The sequence below is a fragment of the Atractosteus spatula genome, chromosome 6 (genome assembly GCF_055471065.1).
Source record: "Atractosteus spatula isolate fAtrSpa1 chromosome 6, fAtrSpa1.hap1, whole genome shotgun sequence".
Taxonomy (NCBI): Eukaryota; Metazoa; Chordata; class Actinopteri; order Semionotiformes; family Lepisosteidae; genus Atractosteus; species Atractosteus spatula.
In genome coordinates this window covers 17,657,038-17,675,515 of record NC_142711.1, presented here as the reverse complement: position 1 = coordinate 17,675,515, position 18,478 = coordinate 17,657,038, and the positions used below count along the sequence as shown (strand labels likewise).

At 37.8% G+C, this 18,478-nt stretch overlaps 1 protein-coding gene across 1 annotated transcript in view; it reads left to right on the top strand.

Moving 5' to 3' along the window:
- The first annotated feature begins 4,508 nt into the window (after positions 1-4,508).
- opn7a (opsin 7, group member a) overlaps positions 4,509-18,478 on the top strand; it is a 29,641-nt gene continuing 15,671 nt past the window's right edge. The window contains exons 1-2 of the mRNA XM_088918760.1: positions 4,509-4,596; positions 15,748-15,910. Coding sequence (XP_088774886.1) covers positions 4,509-4,596; positions 15,748-15,910 — 251 coding nt within the window. The remainder of the gene's footprint in view (positions 4,597-15,747; positions 15,911-18,478) is intronic.

The following is an 18,478-nucleotide window of genomic DNA, read 5'->3' as shown; positions in this document are numbered from 1 at the left end:
AGAGTACAACTGATATCAGTAGTGATACATGAAGTATCCCCCAGACTACAGCTGGTAATTTATGTATCACTACTGATATCAGCTGTACTCTGTGAGATCCTTCATGTATCATTACTGATATCTCAGAGTACAATTGACGTCACTAGTGATACATGAAGTATCTTACAGAGTACAGCTGATATCAGTAGTGATACATGAAGTATCTCACAGAGTACAGTTGATGTCAGTCACTAGTGATACTGCGTGGTTAAATTGGGGGTCAATTAGGAAGAACAGCCTTTGAATGATCCATCTTCTTAGATCCATAAAATTGACATATATTACTTTTGATTTTTCATCTATTTAATGTTCTAATTTCTATACAGATGTACACTCAGAAGCAGGTGGTCTTTGCAGCTGTCATTGATCATGGTGTTCCCCTGTTGCATGTTATAGGAAGGACTTAGCTGTAGTCCATTCATGCCACTGAGTACAGAGAAGAAAAATATTCCCTCTGGATTTTGAGCTCTATATAACACTGCTGTTAATTGGCCTTATTAAATTACAAATGAGGTATACACATTTTTTTAAAGTGCATATTTTAATCAAAACTTAAATGCTGAAATTAATGTTTTTGTGGTGAAAGGAAAGAAATAGTATTTAGACTCTTTTTTAATTCCATGAAATGTGACATCACTGGAAGACGTTTTGCAAAGCACTGTATATAATCATATCAGTATATAATCAGTGTATATAATCATAACAACATTCTCATGTTTTTACTGCAGGGTTTTATAAAAAACATACAATATTATTTATGAGCTCTTTTCCTCAAACTAAAATCACTGTACATAACGTGTAATGCACAACAGAAGCAGAAAGTGGAAAAAGACTCATCAGATTGACTTTGTAACGGTCCAATGTAAAAAGACATTATACTGTACATTAAAACCTTGGTAAAAAATTAAGGTGTTTAAATGAGATTTCACAATGTTTCAAAACATAGTGTCTCTGGTGGATTTGTACTTTTAGTTAGCATGCAGGCTGTGGAATCCTGAAACCTATTTAGTGTCTTTGAAGATACCCTAGTAAGTAAGTACAGTTTACTCTTGATGATATAAAGGTGTGTATCAATATTTCTATATCAAATTTTCAAAGCAAGGGTCTTATCTTAACGATTCTGTATGGGTAGATTCCCTTGTGGTGTTCCTAAAATGCATTTCAAATGCTAAAACAACGTCAAAAGTAACACCATGGTTTCTAATGTCCTTCAAAGGCTTGATTTCAGCACCGCCAGCAACAACCCTGAAGACACCAACTTTGCAGACTGATGAACCTGTGAGCAAAACGTGTCATGGTTTATCTTGAGCAATTTCTTTTGCATCCATATCTTAATGTTAGACAGAAACCTGTACAGCATAAAAACAGCAGCAGTACTATCTGATTTTGCACTCCAAATTGATCCGTCATCAGAATGTTGCAGTACCGAACCACGTGCAGCTACACAATCCTGTTTTTAATGGCTTGTGTTTATTCTGTTTATTCCTAACAGAAATCGAAAATTAATCTGAGGCTTCATACATTCTTCAGCATTAGATTCTGCCTGTCAGATTCAAGTCAATTAATTGCATATTAATAGATTTGCCACTTTTTAAATGTTTCTCTTGATGTTAAGAATGTTTTTTTCAATAATTCTGAGGTCACATGTTAAAAATGCTGGAATACAGCAGATTGAAAAGGTCAATCTTCAGCTGAAGGAGTCTGAAGAAAGCTCATCCCAAATTCCCTGACAATTGAAAGATTGACATATCATAGTCTCTTCAAGACACTGTCAGCACTTCTTTCCCAACCTGTTAAACAGGTTGACTCTGGACTCTGACTGCTGTCAGCAGAGTGACAGCTGAAATATATAGTATCTGCTGGAAACAAATATAAGATAGAACCGACTGTATCATACTGAATTTTGTGCTTAACTGTTTGTCAGCCATATGTCAGTGTATGTAGGGGATCACAGGACCAATAAACCTATGATCTCTTTACTATGATGAATTCCAGCAGGTCAAGTGGATTCCCATGCCTCTAAGAGAGAGCAACTCAGAATAAATACAGCTTCCTTATAACTATTGCATTGGCTTTCCAATAAATACACTTTACCTGTAATGTTTAATTGTATCCATTTAAAAAGCTAAAATTTGCTAAAATAACAATGCAGACCATGTATGGGTAGTTATTTACGTACTGTAATAATTAAGGAAAACAAAAATGATTAACTGCCGGACTGTGCTATTGTAGGGAACTCAATCAAGATGCTTGTGGAGAACTACTTTCAAAACCATTACTGACTCAATAAGTGTTTTTTTTTGCCTTGTTTTTTAAAATTCCTGTTGAGATAAAACTCATTTTCACCATTTGAAAATGATTGTACTGACAAATGATTATCTACATATTGTTTAGGCTTGTGCTTGACTTTAAGTGCCATACTAAAAAAAAAAGCCTTCAGCTGGAAATCTCTCAATTAGTTCAACTCTGCCTCCCCAGCTCTCTGAGGAACACAGTGGAATACCGTAACTTGGAATGACTGAGTTCATTAGGAGTTTAATAATGCCCTGACCTACAGTAGGGAGAAGAAATATAGAGAAGGAAATAATCATATTTTTTAATAAGCCCTGTGCTGTGTGCTATGAAGTACATACATGGAAGAAAGATAAGAAATGTGAAATAATAAAAGGTTTAAACAGTGCTGACAGTCCATGAGTGTTCCATTATTTCACTAAGCTTTGTCAAAAATATAATTTTATACACCCATAATTAAGACACATTGCTGTAATGCTTTTTATTCAAAAGCCTGGCCCATGGGAGAGCCTGCAGTCGAAAGGGGATCTGTGTGATTCACCTCTAAGGTGCTTCACACACCTGGCAGCTATTCGGCACCTACAGCCCCACCAAATAGAGAGAGAAAGAGAGAGATCACTTTATTGGCCATATACAATTACTTGCATTAGGAATTTGTCTATTCCTATACCCCAACTTGCTCTCCATGGGACACACAGGTGGGAAGAGAGAAGCTTGGGGTCAGAGTGCAGGGTTCCTGGAGTAGTTGGGGGTTAAGGGCTTTGCTCAGGGGGCCCAATGGAGTAGGATTCCTCTGCCAGTCATGAGATTTGAACCAGCAGCCTTCCAGCTACAGGCAGAGAGCCTTAACCACAGTACCAATGCTCTGCTCCAATAGCAAAGCAGATGGAGAAGGGAGAAATTGCTTCTCCATTTGAACTACAGAGAAATTTTAGTGAGACCTGATTGCGCAAGCCTGAAAAGGAATTTACCCATGACACTGGTGTTCACACCAGTACTCTGATATTCGAATATTGGTGGTTTAAATTAGTCCCTTATTTTAGTAATCTCTAGAGGACAGTAGCTGTTACTTAGGGTTCGCTGCAACGGAGAACGTTTATTTTGGAGCTGTGGACTAATTTCGGGGTCAAGTTTGTTTAAATTTGTCTTTAGTTAGTGCAGTAGTTTAACTAAATAGCCAATATGTGGTTAGCTGTGTGCTAGCCATGAGATAAAATCCAGTTAGTACACTGTTTTCAGTCCATTGCAATTGATCTAAAGGGTTTTGAAGACTATTTTCTTTTGATTGAAAAGTATACAGTAAAAAGTACAAATGCTTATTTCTAACTAAAACTACAATCTTCATTATCATATGAGAAGGGGTTACCTTTAATTAAACACACTATACAGTATACTGTAGTACATTATGCAACAGCATAGGGGTGGACTTGGTTATTCTGTATGTGAATTTGGCTGTTTGCAATAGTTCTCTGCAGCAAACCCTCTTGAGTGTTGAGTCCTACTGTACTATATTGAGGTAGGTGACCTGTGGGTGAAAAATGATAATGACTTTGAAACCACAGAAAGACACAGCGTGTAAGAATCAAATCCTAACAGAGAACAATAGGTTTTATTTTTGGTCCTACACTTAATTCCTCTAGGATGGAATTGTGGGCTTGTGGGAGAAGGAAAAGACCAGCAATGGCAGAAATATGGTCTGAGCCATCTTAAAGCCTGAAGGAGAACAGCAAGTGTAATTTTGGTGTTTCTCCGGTAAAACAATGAACAGTTCTTTATTTACGTGTGCAACCTATTGCCATATTAGTATATTCGTCTTTATTATGATTCTGCAATTTTTTTTGTGCTCAAGCTCATTTGCGTTTATTCTCTCCCTTCAAGACATTCCAAGTGTTCAACTCTTGCTCTTTCAGGTTCTCTGTAATTTCTGTATCGTATTTGTGAACAGGTTTAAAACAATGAACTGCTTGCTTTACTCCAAAACATGCTACAAATGACTTTTTGTTTTTGTATGTTCACCTTCAGACATGATTTGAGATGTGTGGGCTGCTCTTTTTTCCAATGCGTTAATTATGAATACCAGGATTTTGTGAGTTTGACACAAAAGGATGATCCATGGATGTTTATTTGTTTATGTGATATGTGTTTTCAACATTTTACATGATATTCTTTAATTTCAGATGGGAATATCTGCTGTTAACTCTACATTCAAGTCAAGTATACCGGAAAATGCTGATATATTGGTTGCAGTTGTATATTCAATATTTGGTAAGTATACCTTTTAATGTACCTCTGTACTAAAACACTGTAAAAACTTGTGATACACCTGTTGTTGGGTGTCATAAAAGACCCCCCCCCCACTTCCTGGTTTTAAAATTTACACCTGACCAATTGTCTCACACCAACCGGTCATGTGATTGATGACAAAGGGTCATTCTCTACAGCCTTCTGGGGAATGGAGTTCAGACAGGAGTCCCCATCTTGTCTGCACCTACCTTCCTCTCCCAGCACTGTTACTGTTATAGAAATGTTACGTTAATATAATGCTCTCTCATAGAGAAAATGATGGTGATACAATACTTAAAAATTGTATTAAAATAATGCTAATACAAAATAGAAATGTGAAAATCTGCAAGACGTATAATGATTATTTAAAATAAAGAACCTAAAAGAGGACAGAATTTTGTATACGAAGTATTTTTATATGGCTTCTAGGAAGGGGATGAAGCTATAATGTAAGAATTTAAAGTAGGAAAAACTCAGATGAAATTGAAAAAAAGTCAGTACAGACAAGGATTATCTTATGCTGAAAAGCTAGTGGTTGAAAGTTTAGAAGCCTATGGCTATTTTGCAACAAAATCATCTTGCTATTTTACTGCTGAATTCAGCTTCAAATCAATTGTTGCCATATCTGAACAAGAAAGGTGTATTTATGTACCTGGTATTATAGTGGCGAAGACCCTTTCAGCCTATGTCTGCCTGGAATTTCCTCCCCTTAAACATTTTGTTATATCTCTGCAGCAGAACATAACAGAAGCCTGGTTCAGGTCTTAAATTGAACATAACCCCCTTGGCTTTGAGTGTGTGCAGTCAAATTTCTTATATTTCTTAACCAAGATCATCATCATTAATGTGTCTCACACCTAGCACAGCTAAGTAAACATCTCCTTTCTCTGAAGCTTCCAAGAACTGGAAATGTTGACAATAGTCAGGTGCTGACCACTGCCCCTTAGACTGACACCACAACAGTCACTACCCAATATCAATATATACAGTAGGGCAATTGTTTATTCACTTGACCATGGTGTACATTAATCATCTTTTAATATTTTAATTACAAATATAACAGAAGACAAAAATGTACCTAATTACACACATGATAGGAAAGGAACACTAGTAAATTAGAAAAGATGAAAAATATGAGTAAGCCATTCTGCCCATCAATCTCACTTTGTTGCTTCTTGGTAATTTATTGTCTTTCTCCTCACAACAGAACTTGGACAGTAAGTGATGCTGGGTCTGGATTAACAGGGTGAATTATGGAAGCAGTTCAGTGCAGAACCTGGGGTTCAATCTAAATTTAGAGAGGCAGACATCTGTTGTACAGTATGTGACATTTCGGTAATAACTCTATGACGGGGATAACCTGTGGCACTGTTTGAATTGAATGTTGCTGCATAAAGGCTTCATAAGAGGTCATGATATTTGGTTTATTTATAGTGTTTAGTATGATGTGAAGTTACAACAAATCTCCTGTTTTATTCACACGTTATGTCTTTTGCACATGTCCCTATAAAGCATCAAGCATGGGATTATAACATTTTATGTAGCAGTTATGAAGGGATTATAAAGCCATTAGGCAACAACATTCAAGAAGAGTTTTACCAAAACAGCCATTGTGTTATGTGTGTTAACATTTTCTATGGGTTCTGACACATATGCAATGATCACTTCTAAACACCCATTCTTGGTGATAACAGATAGTGACTGGAGCTGCACTCTGACTATAAAACCTTTCTGAAAATGTACTCTGTGTGTGTCTTTTTGGATGTTCTTCAGAAAATGGCCTTTTTCATACCAAACCGAAACTCATTTCAAGCCTTTGTTGATCCATGCTGTGACTTCTTGCATCCTATACATCATTTACGTGATGGTCAGATTCCTGCTACTGCTGATTCTAGCAACTACGTCCTCAATGGCAAAACAGGCTGAAGAAATATTCTTCTGCTACCTGGATTATTATAACATCTGTTCTGCCGGACAAAGGATGCAGCAAAGTTAAATCTACAGTCATCCTGGTTTCCATGTCGTATGTTCAAGGAAGCTCTCTGTCAAGATGTATATAGAGGATGGTATGCAGCAATTTCTCCAAAATAAAATACGTCCACCTCCAACAGATTTACGGGTAAAAAGCAAAGGGCACTGAGAGCAGGATAGTGATCCTGGAAACTTCTACTCATAATATGGCAAGAAGGTGATCCAGCCCTGGGGTGAGGCAGAGGAGCGTTTCGGCAGCTGTAACTGTGAGTGAGCATTCCTATTTCGGATCCGTTCTTCTTCTGGAGAGGGCGCTCAAAACATAGTCTGCCTCGTCGTTTCTGATGCTTCCACAAACTCCTGAAACTCTGGGATCTACTGTGCAGGCAGTGAACATCCAGTCCTGTACATCGCACTGCCTGTACATTGACAGTGACATTACTGCCCTGAACAAACCTGACGACCTGGGAAAGGGGCAACTCAAAGAAAGTGGAATTGTCTATAACATTCTTCTTAATTCACAGAGCTGCATTTTCTGTCTTTAATGGAATCATCAACCACCTTCATGAGCTCCCTGTTGCAGTTAATGACAATCTCATCACTCCATGTTGCCTGTGTGCCTATTTGCCTATTTCCTCATATGCAGCTAAACCTGATAGTCATGAGAAAATCAAAGACAATTCTTTCAGAAACATTCGCGAAGCATTCTGGAAGTTCCTCTTAATGAACTTAAAGAATAGATGTCCTACAAAATTACTTCAGTAGCAGATCCATTCTGCAATCACATGTACTGTAGAATAGATTTTTTTTGTAATTCTGAGCACAGTCTACAAAATAATGCATGATGCAAATGTGAGATGTCTTTTCTTCTTTTATTCTGTCATTTTGTCTTTCTTTTTTGTTTGGAGTATTATCCAAGTATACAGTAGGTGAATAATGTGTGAGGCGATTTGCGATAAGGGTAGAATATTTGTATTTTTGCATCTGTCTTATATTTAAATGGGAGCTGGTCCAAGCCACAACAAAGCGAAGATAAGCGAGACATTAAGTGAGAAGTGTGTGCAGAGATGTGTAAATAGCAAGTCAGTAATGATTGGGATTTAAAAAAAAAAGGTAAAACTGGCTTTGTTTGTCCCAACCCCTTCCTAACTTCAATCAAGAACTTCCATTTCATTATACAATGTCATAGTGCTATTGATCAAGGAAATCACACAGATTCATCTTTCTTCTCTTTAGAAATAAAATAATTTTTTGCTGTTTATTTCTGGTTGAAAAAGTGATTAAGAGATGTTCCCTCCTAATCCCTGTAAGATAGTTCTTGTGGTTAAATTTAAATTTAAGTGTTAAATTATTTTATTAGACCTTTAGATTTAGATTATGCACTTGAGGACGTGTACTAAGATAGCAGGGCAGCCACTTGAGCAGAGATTTCCCACTGCTCACGGTACAGGTGTGTGGAGACTGGCTGTGTTACTATCTCTGTTCCCTCAAGTGTTCTGCATGAAGCATACCAATTCAGGCCCTCTGTGTAGACTTAGCAAAACAAGAAATCCTTTCATCCCATACTCAGTCAAATAACTCATCACCAAATGAGTTCCCAATAAAGGAGTAATGGTTTTTGGACACGGGCAATCGGAGGTATGTAAAAAAGTGAAGGGGGGTTTAGGGGGATAGTGGGGGGAGATTTGTGGATTTCAGTAGAAGCGGTGTGAACTGAATGTGTATAGGTGAATCTCTGTTATGTATACTGTTTGCTTGTTCTGTTTGTATGTGTTTGTAAGTTTCTCTGTATGTATAACATCTGCTTAGATACAAGAGATTTCTGATAAATTAGACAGTAAAGAATTATCATATTTGTATCACATATGCGTCTTTAATCACATTAAGCGACATACTGTATAAACATTAGGCTTTGCCTGTTAACACATGGATGGGAACTAATGTGAGACAGATTGAATGTGAAACAGAGCAATCTAACAGCCTCATGAACACAGCTAAAGGCATTAAGAACCAACCAGTAGCGCAAGAAAATTAATTTAATAAAAGAGTAGGGAAATATATATGAATGGAAAGAAAGATAAAGGGAAAGATATTAGTTTTAGGAGGAGTATCAATTTATTTGTAGTAGCTGAAATAGCCCTCACACTGTTTAACTGCACCTGAGATATCGCACTTTACAAAATAAAATTATTGACTCTGTCAATCTTAAACATTTTATGGCTTATTTGATGTATTTATTCATGTCTGATTTTAGATTTTCTTGGGCTGCCTTCATGTTGCATTAGCTAAGCCCCATATTTAAAATAGTACAGATATAAACTCACACATGATGAAAGTTTTTGATTCTAAAGCATAAGACTGCACCATTCCTAACTGCAATGTATAATTAGAAGAACCAAGACTTGTTTGTAGATGAAGCAGTATTTTTCCTTTTCTGGGCACTGAATTTATTTTATTATTTTAAAATAAATGTTATGTAATATATCATAGTGCAGTCCTGAATGTGAATTGCACCATAAATTTATAATTAAAAGGAGTATTTGCAATTACATTTTTTCTCTCTAAACGTTTTTATTCGCTACATTATTGGAGTCTGAAGTTACAACAGAAATCTTAAGTGTTCTAGTCATTCACTGAGGGACAAGGGATTTTCGTAGCGGAAGGTGCGTTTTTTAAACTTTTTCAGCTGCTGGACCTTCTGTTCCATGAAGCTGACGGCACAAGTGCTAGAACACTTTATTGTTCTTATAATATGTTTGACTTGATGAATGGGAATGTCTATGGCTGGTGTTAGATGGAATGGGTTTGGGATCAGGTTTAATTAATCTGGTTTAAATATAACTGTATATGCCAGCCCTTTAGCAATGATATTAACAGTTATCAGTTGTGTTTCATAGCTTTTAATTTCCAAGGGCACTTATCATGGCCACCCACTTTAACTGCTTTAATTGGTCCCATCATTAGAACCACTTATGTCAGGAGTTTCTGAGCTTTCTACACCATGATTCACCTGAAAATCCTGACAATATTTTGTCATCCATTGTCAATATATCCTCTTGTGAACTTCCAGAAACATTAGAAATTTGGACTTGGAATTAAAAGTTTGGAATTTAACTCATAATATTAAATGCTATAGAAGTAACCATGTCACATATCAAACATATTTGTAAGCAAAATATACTGAGAGACATTAGAATCAGAAAAAATGTCAAATATTGGAACCAACTAAACACTAGACATTAAGTATATGCAACCAGTTTGGGGCTTATTTAGTTTGCTATTTGAAAGCATTAATATTTAATCAAAAAGTACACTTCAATGCTTTGACTTTGGTTGACACATTGACACAGTGGTCGACAGACACATTTTTCATTGGTATTTTTCATTGACACTTTTTGATTGGTATTGATCTGCTTCATCATGGAATAACAAATGCTGGCACTCAATAGAACAATAGAACACAATATTGTTCTTTATTGTTCTAGAACACTTAAAATGCACTGCATTTTATCAAAAAGGAGTCTGACTATAATATTAAAAACATTAATATTAATCTCAAAAACAATTGTACTCATTTAATTAAAGAGTCTATAAACCATACATCTTGGCAGGCCCTCTCATGAAGATCCAATGGATATTACCATTCACCTTAATGAGAAAAAAGTAATGCCAATACATAAGTATGTGCTTGAAAATGTGAACTTACAGAAATACTATTCATCAGAAGATGCTACCAAACAGACAAATTCTATATTTTGTTTTATGGAAATGATACTCAATACCTTTTACCTGCGCTGGTGTATTGCAAAGAAGATGGGGAGACCAACACATTTAAAAATCACAAAGTAGCATGAGTCCTATATTATGGTCTATTTATACTGTACTGTTTGGGGTTATCATTTTATAAAGAGTAAATATATACAGAAACATATTTCTAGCTCTAATGATATTTTTACTTACATTATAAGCTCTTGCCTCAATGCTCATGTTTTTCATGCCTTGCAAAAGTATTTAAAGTGTGAAGTCCCGATTTAATTGTGGGTATTTCTGAGCATATATGTTTAAACATTTGAGAATAACACCATGTGTTGTGTTCCCCCATTTCTGGTGAGGGTGCGTACTGGGACAAATTACCTTAAAGTAAATTAAAGTAGTATAAAACAATGTGTGTTTGCAAATCCATTGCACACATTAACTGCATCAAGCCTGTAACCCATTGGAATTGGTTTGTTCTGTTGAGATGTTTTTCCAAGCCTTTGCTGTAGCCATCCTTAGTTGCTATTTGTTCTTGGAGGTTTATGACTTCAGTTTGCTTTTTAACAAGTGAAATACAGGCTCAACTGGATTTAAACTAGGAGACTGGTGTGGGCAGTTCAACTCCGTGGTTGCATTGGCAGTGTATTTTGGGTCATCGTCTTGAAGCCGACCAACGAATCTAGAGATATTTTCTTCTACACAGGCAGACAAGATGTTTTTATACACTTCTGAAAGTTCCATTCTTCTGCTACAATCATTAGTTACATGATCAATAAAGACGAGTTTGCCAGTTACCGAGGCGGCCATGAAGATGAAGTGGTGTTGTATACTTTGGATCATCTGCAGTTTGTTCCTTTCTCCACACTTTCCTCTTGCCATCACTTTGCTAGAGGTTTATCTATCCTCTGTCCATAACACCTTGTTCCAGAGCTTGATTATACAGCAAAAATAGCATTTTTTTACTTCACTGTCCAAATACTTACAGTATGTAGGGCACTGCGCATACTTGAGTAAAACCAACACATGGAATAAAAAAAAAGATTTCAGTTAATGAGAAGAAAAGCAAGTTAATGCCTTTGATATCTGTCAAGCTGTTCAGTGGATATTTTTTTCTAATGCGAAAAAGCATCCTTAAGCCACTGTTAACATACAGCTGATGAGCATTTCAGTTAGTAATTATTGCACTAATTAGATGTTTGTACTGCCTTCTGGTGGAAAGCATAATTTACCATGTCGCTAATTAGAGTTTATATTTAATTGCGATCAGCGATAAACATTCTTGTATGTGGGCATGCCAAAAATCCAGCAAGGTTTTTATTCTCAGTCATTAACAATAACATGCATCGCTTTTTAATTTTTTAGCACTGTAAAGAAAGAGGAAGGAGACTGGAAGTCAGTCAGTTTTGACCACGTGATGCAGAAATGCATCCCTTTCCCCATCGCAACATTGTGCAAAGCCATTGCGTGTGTCAAATCTGTCACATTTGGCGTGGCTGTTTAGTATGCATGAGAGCCAGCACAAGCTTTTCTGTATCACAGCTTTTTACGGGTGATCTTCTCATCAGAGTATATTCTAATCTAGGTCACTTGCAGTCTTCCTACCATAAATCCATCTGTCTGCATGAATGATCCAGTAAGCATGCTACCATGGTTAGAGAAATTCGCTGCCATGCTTGGAACATCATTAAAGTCGTCTGGGGTAAGTGCAGTATAAATCATATACATACTTACACCCCTCTGCCATCCATGGATATAAATAATCCTGATTACTCTTAAATGTAAGTTAGAAGAAGCAGAAAGTTTGTGGTAATCATCGGCAGGTCACCTGTCTGTGTGGAAATACTGTTGCTTCCACATTGGCTGATGAATCTGCCTTGTTCTTCTGTTTCCTTTTTCATTTACGCTCACAAAATAGTCTAAGATACCCAGAAATGTATAAACTCATGTACCCCCCACAATATCATCTTTTTGTGAAGGTTCACAAACTCCAAACATGGCTTGGAGGTCCAAGGTGCTCTGTATGCTCTACTATGGGGGGTTTCAAGTATACCTGTAATTCTTGAGATGTTATGTAGTGAATGTTTATTGATCATTTTTCGCTGTGAATCCTTTCATAACAATGCGACGGTTATAAAGGCTGGGTGCAGTTTATCATGTCACAAAGGAAAAAAGGTGGATTCCGACTGCATTTGACGCTTTGAATAAACAACAAAAATAAATACCACAATGGTTGAAGTATGGGTATGGTTTCAGGTGGGTAGCTGTGTCAGCTTGCATAGTCTGCAAAGGAACAAGTAATAGGTTTACTCCATGCTGAAAAGAGAAGAGAGAAAACACAATGTTTCAGCTGTGAAGCCTTCTTTAGGTGTCCTGAAGAAGGCTTCACAGCCAACACGTTGTGTCAAACAAAATAATAATAATTATTATTTGACAATAATAATGTCAAACAAAATTCTGCTTTGTTAAGATATTAATGCTACCTGTATATGTGACAAATATAACTATGATGGCCTGCTGGGCACACCTTAATAGAATCTTTTAAAATAGGCAGTCCCAGGACAACATACTGTACCAATACAGCCAGTAGGGTAAGAGAATAGTGTTCGTTACTTTACAATACAGGGAAAATAGTCACCACAAACCAAAACACCAGAACAAAAGCCTGAGAGCACCTTTTGTGCCCCTGACTGAACTTCTTCAGTCCCTGACTGTTATAGCCGGACAGATAAGCTGCTTTCCTCCCTTAAAACCAACAATTCACAAAACTTCAGTCTCTTTACCAAACTATGTCTCACACCAAGACTCTCTCTGAGACTCCTCCAAACATTCCTCAGATTCTCACTGTCCACTGCTCCATGATTGGTTTTTCTCCCTCTGGTACATTAAGCACACCATTCTGGTATCTCCATTCTGTCAACAAACAGACCCAGAAATTCTCCACGTCCTGCTTTTTAAACTGTCACTTAACCAGTCATCTTCCCACCACTGGTCAGGTGACTGAGGGCAGCAGCAGCTCATTCCCCAGAGGCTTCTGGGAAATGTGGTTGAGACAAGGCTGCCATGTTGTGTCAACTGGCTGTGCCCTCACAATCAAATACAGTGATATTTTTATTTCTTTGAAAATTGTGTTTATGAAATGTCTTTCTACCAAATGTGCGAACACTGGGGACTAGTAGTTAGGGCTCTGGACTAATAATGGAACATTGTGTGTTTAATGGCTATTATTATGCTTGAGAAAGGAACTTCCTTCCTTCTGTATAAATAGGGGTGAGCCAAATTAATTAATCAACAGTGAAGCACCAACCAGAGATCCCAGTAGAAGTGCATTTCAATTTGAGAAAAGAGACACATTTTTACTCAAAGAGCTGTGGGGGGTATGGAGCAAGCTACTGTACCTAACCGTGGTGTTGAAGCTGAGACCTTGAAACACTGACCTCCTTCGAGAAACAGCTGGATCCTTGGATCAGTTGTCCACTAACGACCTCACTGGGCTAGATGGGCCGAACAGACTCCTTTTGTTTTTTAACCTTTCTAATTTTTCTTTGGAAGCTCCAATACTCTGATTGAACAAAGGACAAGGCAAAGGATGCAAATGTTTTGGAAAGATTAACCAAAAAAAAAAGAAGCTTTGAAATGATGAACTTGTATAGCTGACAATCTACTGTTTTCATATTATTGCTGTCAAGGACAAATCAACTTGTTAAGTGCATCCAGGGCTGAGAGCCATATTTAACCTCCGAGAGATGCTGAGTCAGCACTGGAGGAGAATGTACTGTACATAGTCCTCAACCTGATTCGACTGATGCAGCATTGGGCACCTTGGGTAAAACCAAGGATATATAGTAAGAAGGTCAATTCCAGGTTTGAGGGGTCTAAAAGAAAAATGATAATAAATCCATTTATTTTAAGTGCTTACCTGGAGCTTTACATCAATTGTTATCTTCAGTCCTGTTTTTCGCCAGTCTTTAACATAAGATACACAACTTATAGTAGGCAAAAGGCACGAAAAAAGCTGTGACAGCAAAGAAGCCCGCCAATTTTAAATGCATTCAGCACTCTCCTACTAGAGAGTATGGTTCTACTTGTTTTACCTACAGAATGTCCCCTTCCTCTTTTGAACAATCTTTCATCTGGTCATGCTGGTACTACTGGTACTGTAGATTAAAAAAACTCTGATGAGCATTAGGTGTCAGCTGCTTGTTTTGTCTGGTGCACATACAGTGTGTTTCCTCCAGGACTTTGCCACGCAGATGATAACCTAGATCGGGGGGGGACTATTTCCGTGCTTGGAAGGTCCAGGTGCCAGGTGCAGAAGATTTTATAGTTCTCTCTAAATCAGCAGCGCCTTAAAAAACAGCAAGAGTCGCTAACCTTCTCAAGCTAAATCAATAATTGGTTGGACTGGGGCATTACCAAGTGAGCAGGAATGACAAGCTGGCTCTGCAGGACTGGATGTAGACTTCCTGATCTAAATAAACAAAGGGGACATATAGTAACAACCCCTCACATTTTTGTGTTTTACGGGGGGTGGGTCTTTGGGGATATTGGGTTTAAAAGAAAATAAAAGCATTTAGTTTTTTTTACCAAGATTGTGGCAAAATGACATTTTGATGCCTATATTTGTCTGCAATATAGTACAACACAAAATATGTGTACTGTACCTTTCTTCACCCACTGCCCAGCTTACTGTACGTAAACGTTCAGTTCCACAAGTCTAACCGTAACCCGGGTCTGCTGTAAGTCAGAAGTGACTCTTTTGTAGCTTTTATGAGATTAAACAGAGAGAATTACCAGTCATTATATTGCAGTGTATCCTCTCTTACTCGCCCTAGGTGTGTCTGTGAGTGAGGCAGGAGGGAAAGGAGAACTGGACTGCAGGCTCACCAGGGTCTGCTGTCCTTTCATGGTTAAGAGGCTGATCAAGGAGGGGATAGAGAGGAAGAGAGAGGATGTAGCAGCAGTTCACTGGCCATGAGGTAGAGAGAGATAGGAAACGTGCCCTGTTTATACAGGGGGCGAGAAATGAAATAACCATGAATGAAAAAGATCATTTAAAAACCTGGTTGTTAGAATCATTCATCACCAGACATAGCACACAATGAAAAGTATAAAGCACAGTAAAAAAATTAGAGAGAATTAGTGGAGAGAAATGTCTAATTTGTGTAAGTTAAGTCTTGTGTGACCCATGGAAAGGGTGTAATCACTGCTTTATTGTACAACTCCACCTGACAAGTCTTTGGTCTCTTTTTTGACTGTTTTATTACCACACCCCTTTTCACTACAAATCTTGATGAAATAATTTAACAAAGTATTTTTGTGCAGTACTTCCTAGACTGACTTGTTTTGTTTATTGTATATATTGTAATATCTTGGTGTACTTTTTTGTTCGTTGTTGTTTTGTCATAGGCATCTGCTCCTTATTTGGGAACAGCACGCTGCTGTATGTTTCGTACAAAAAAAAACATTTATTGAAGCCAGCCGAATTTTTCATTATCAACCTCGCCATCAGTGACTTGGGAATGACTGTGACTTTATATCCTCTAGCAATAACATCCAGCATATCTCACAGGTAAGCTATGTTTTCTCAATGTAAATATGTTTGCAATGTGCAGTACTTATCATGAAGCAGAAGCAACAACAGCCTTTTTAAGTAATAGATTCACCCCAGCTCAGGAACTGAAAGCCACTCATGATAATACTACAGTTGAACCAGTGACCTTGAAAGGGACTCGCAGCTATTGTTACAGATTGAGACAATAGATAGTTGGCCTAAGAAACTGTTGTGAAAATTCTTCTGTGTGGAAAGTCACAACATTAATAAAGCCATCTTGGTCATCGTCATCTTGGATAGCAAACCAAATGAAATGTATTGCTGATTATTAATAATCATTTTTTTAACTAATATAGCGCTTTTCTGGACACTCCACTCAAAACACTTTACAGGTAATGGGGGCTCCCCTCCACCACCAGTGTGCAGCCCCACCTGGATGATGCGACAGCAGCCATAGTGCGCCAGAACGCTCACAACACCAGCTCTCAGTGTGGAGGAGAATAGAGAGATAATATCAATTTATAGTTATTGCAGTTGCAGAAATAAACCCTGGCATCACTGATCTAAAACCAGTTTACTTGCTATAATTTTAGATTTTATTAAGTAATTACATATAAATTTAATTGTTATATTTATTTATCAGTGGTACCTGTTCTGTGTTTCATGAACCCATATGTGTCCTTACAAATGGACATGAACAAACTAATTTAAAACACTGGGTGTCTAGAGCTTAATAGATGCAGCTTTGTAGATATGAATGGAGTTGCACACAAGAACTGGCATCCTATACCCTAAATTAGAAGATGGTTATAAAAGTTCAATTAGTTTAATAACAACGAAGATGGCTGCGTACGACATATTGCTGAATTCTAGGCTGACTTTGTGTTCCTCATCATTTAATCTACAGAGCCCGGAGCTGTGCATAAATTAGATATCTTAAAAACTATATCACCTTGTTTTATTTTAATTGGATTCAGGAAACAGAAAGAAAACATACAAGCTAGTGAGTCTGCAAGTTCAACAAGGATAATAATAATAATAATTATTATTATTATTACTGCTAAGGGGCCACAACACATACAGTAGATGTAATTCAGAAATTGTAATAATGAAATGTCTTATAATTAGTAGTCATTTGCATATGATGATCTTTATGGCCTTGAATTATAAAAACCAGGACAGCAGAGAAAGGTTAAAAAACCGGAGTGGTGTCCCTTTATGTGCAGCAGAGTTGTCTCGGTATCTCTAAGCTGCTTTTGTTATCAGTCTCTTTAATGAGCTTAATGGAACACAGGAGGATCTGTTTGTAGCCTTTTTATGTGCTAATGTTCCAAGTGCAGTAAGTGAAACACCAGAGCCCCACAGTGTCACAATGACCTGGAGAAGACACAGTAGGTATGGCATTGCTTTTTTTCTCCCTTTCTACTTTACAGCATGGAATTAACCTCCGTGTGTTCCTAAATAGAACAGTCATGTATTCGCAATTACCCTTCACACAGAAAGGCGCTCTGATAGGGAAAAGGAAAGAAAATCAATGGCTACACTGTAATCAGTACTATATGAGAAATGGGTAGCTACACAGGGAGAAATGGCTCAGGCAGAAGAAGAAAAATAAGAGGAAAACAATGATGACAGAGTGATTTACCACACACCTCGCAGCTTCTCGAAGTTCAATATCACCACGTCAATAAAGAGACTTTCCTGACAAGGCAATATGATTGGGAAATTCAAAACATTTCTTCTTGGAAGATAACTGTCCAAAAACACCCAGGTTATGTACTTACACTTAAGGACAGCTTTAAAGAAAAATGAAGAGCAGGAAAACAGGAATGTAAAAACAAGCATCTGTTTATGCGTCTGTTTATTCATCCATCCATTTTCTAACAGCCTCTTGCAATTCAGGGTTGCTGGGGAGCCGGAGCCTATACTGGCAAGCAACAGGTGCAGGGCAGGATACACCCTGGATGGGACAACAGTGCATTGCAGGACACACACAGACACAAATGCACATACTCACCCAGGGCCAGAAGCTAATTAACCTACCAGCTTGCCTCCAGACTGTGGGAGGAAACCAGAGCAGGGGAGAACATACAAACTCCACACAGACAGCACCAGGAATTGAACCCAGAGCTCCAGAACTTGCGCCCATTGCTTGCCCAGATAGGCCCTGGCTCTTCCTGTGACCCAGTATTGGATGGGTTTGACTACTGATTTAAGTGAGCCTAAATTAATCATTAACAGTTTTTTTTCCGAACAGGAAAGAACAACTGATTTGGGCAAATTGCGCACTTCTCTACCTGTGGTGTTGTGTAGTGGACCTGCTGCTACAGAATGACTGCCAGACCTCACCCAGGCGGGTGCTGTACTTCTGTGGAGGAGGAAGGTCTCCTCCTGCATGTGCATACTTTGAGATTCTGTGTTAATGAAAAATGCAAGAAAAATGCAAACAAGTGATTAACTAATATTATTCGGTGTCCAAAAAGAGTGGCACGGTAGTGTGGTGGTTAGTATTGCTACCCTGCAGTGCTGGTTCCCCTGGTTCTAATTCCTGAGGTGCTATCTGTGGGGAGTTTGTACATTATCCCT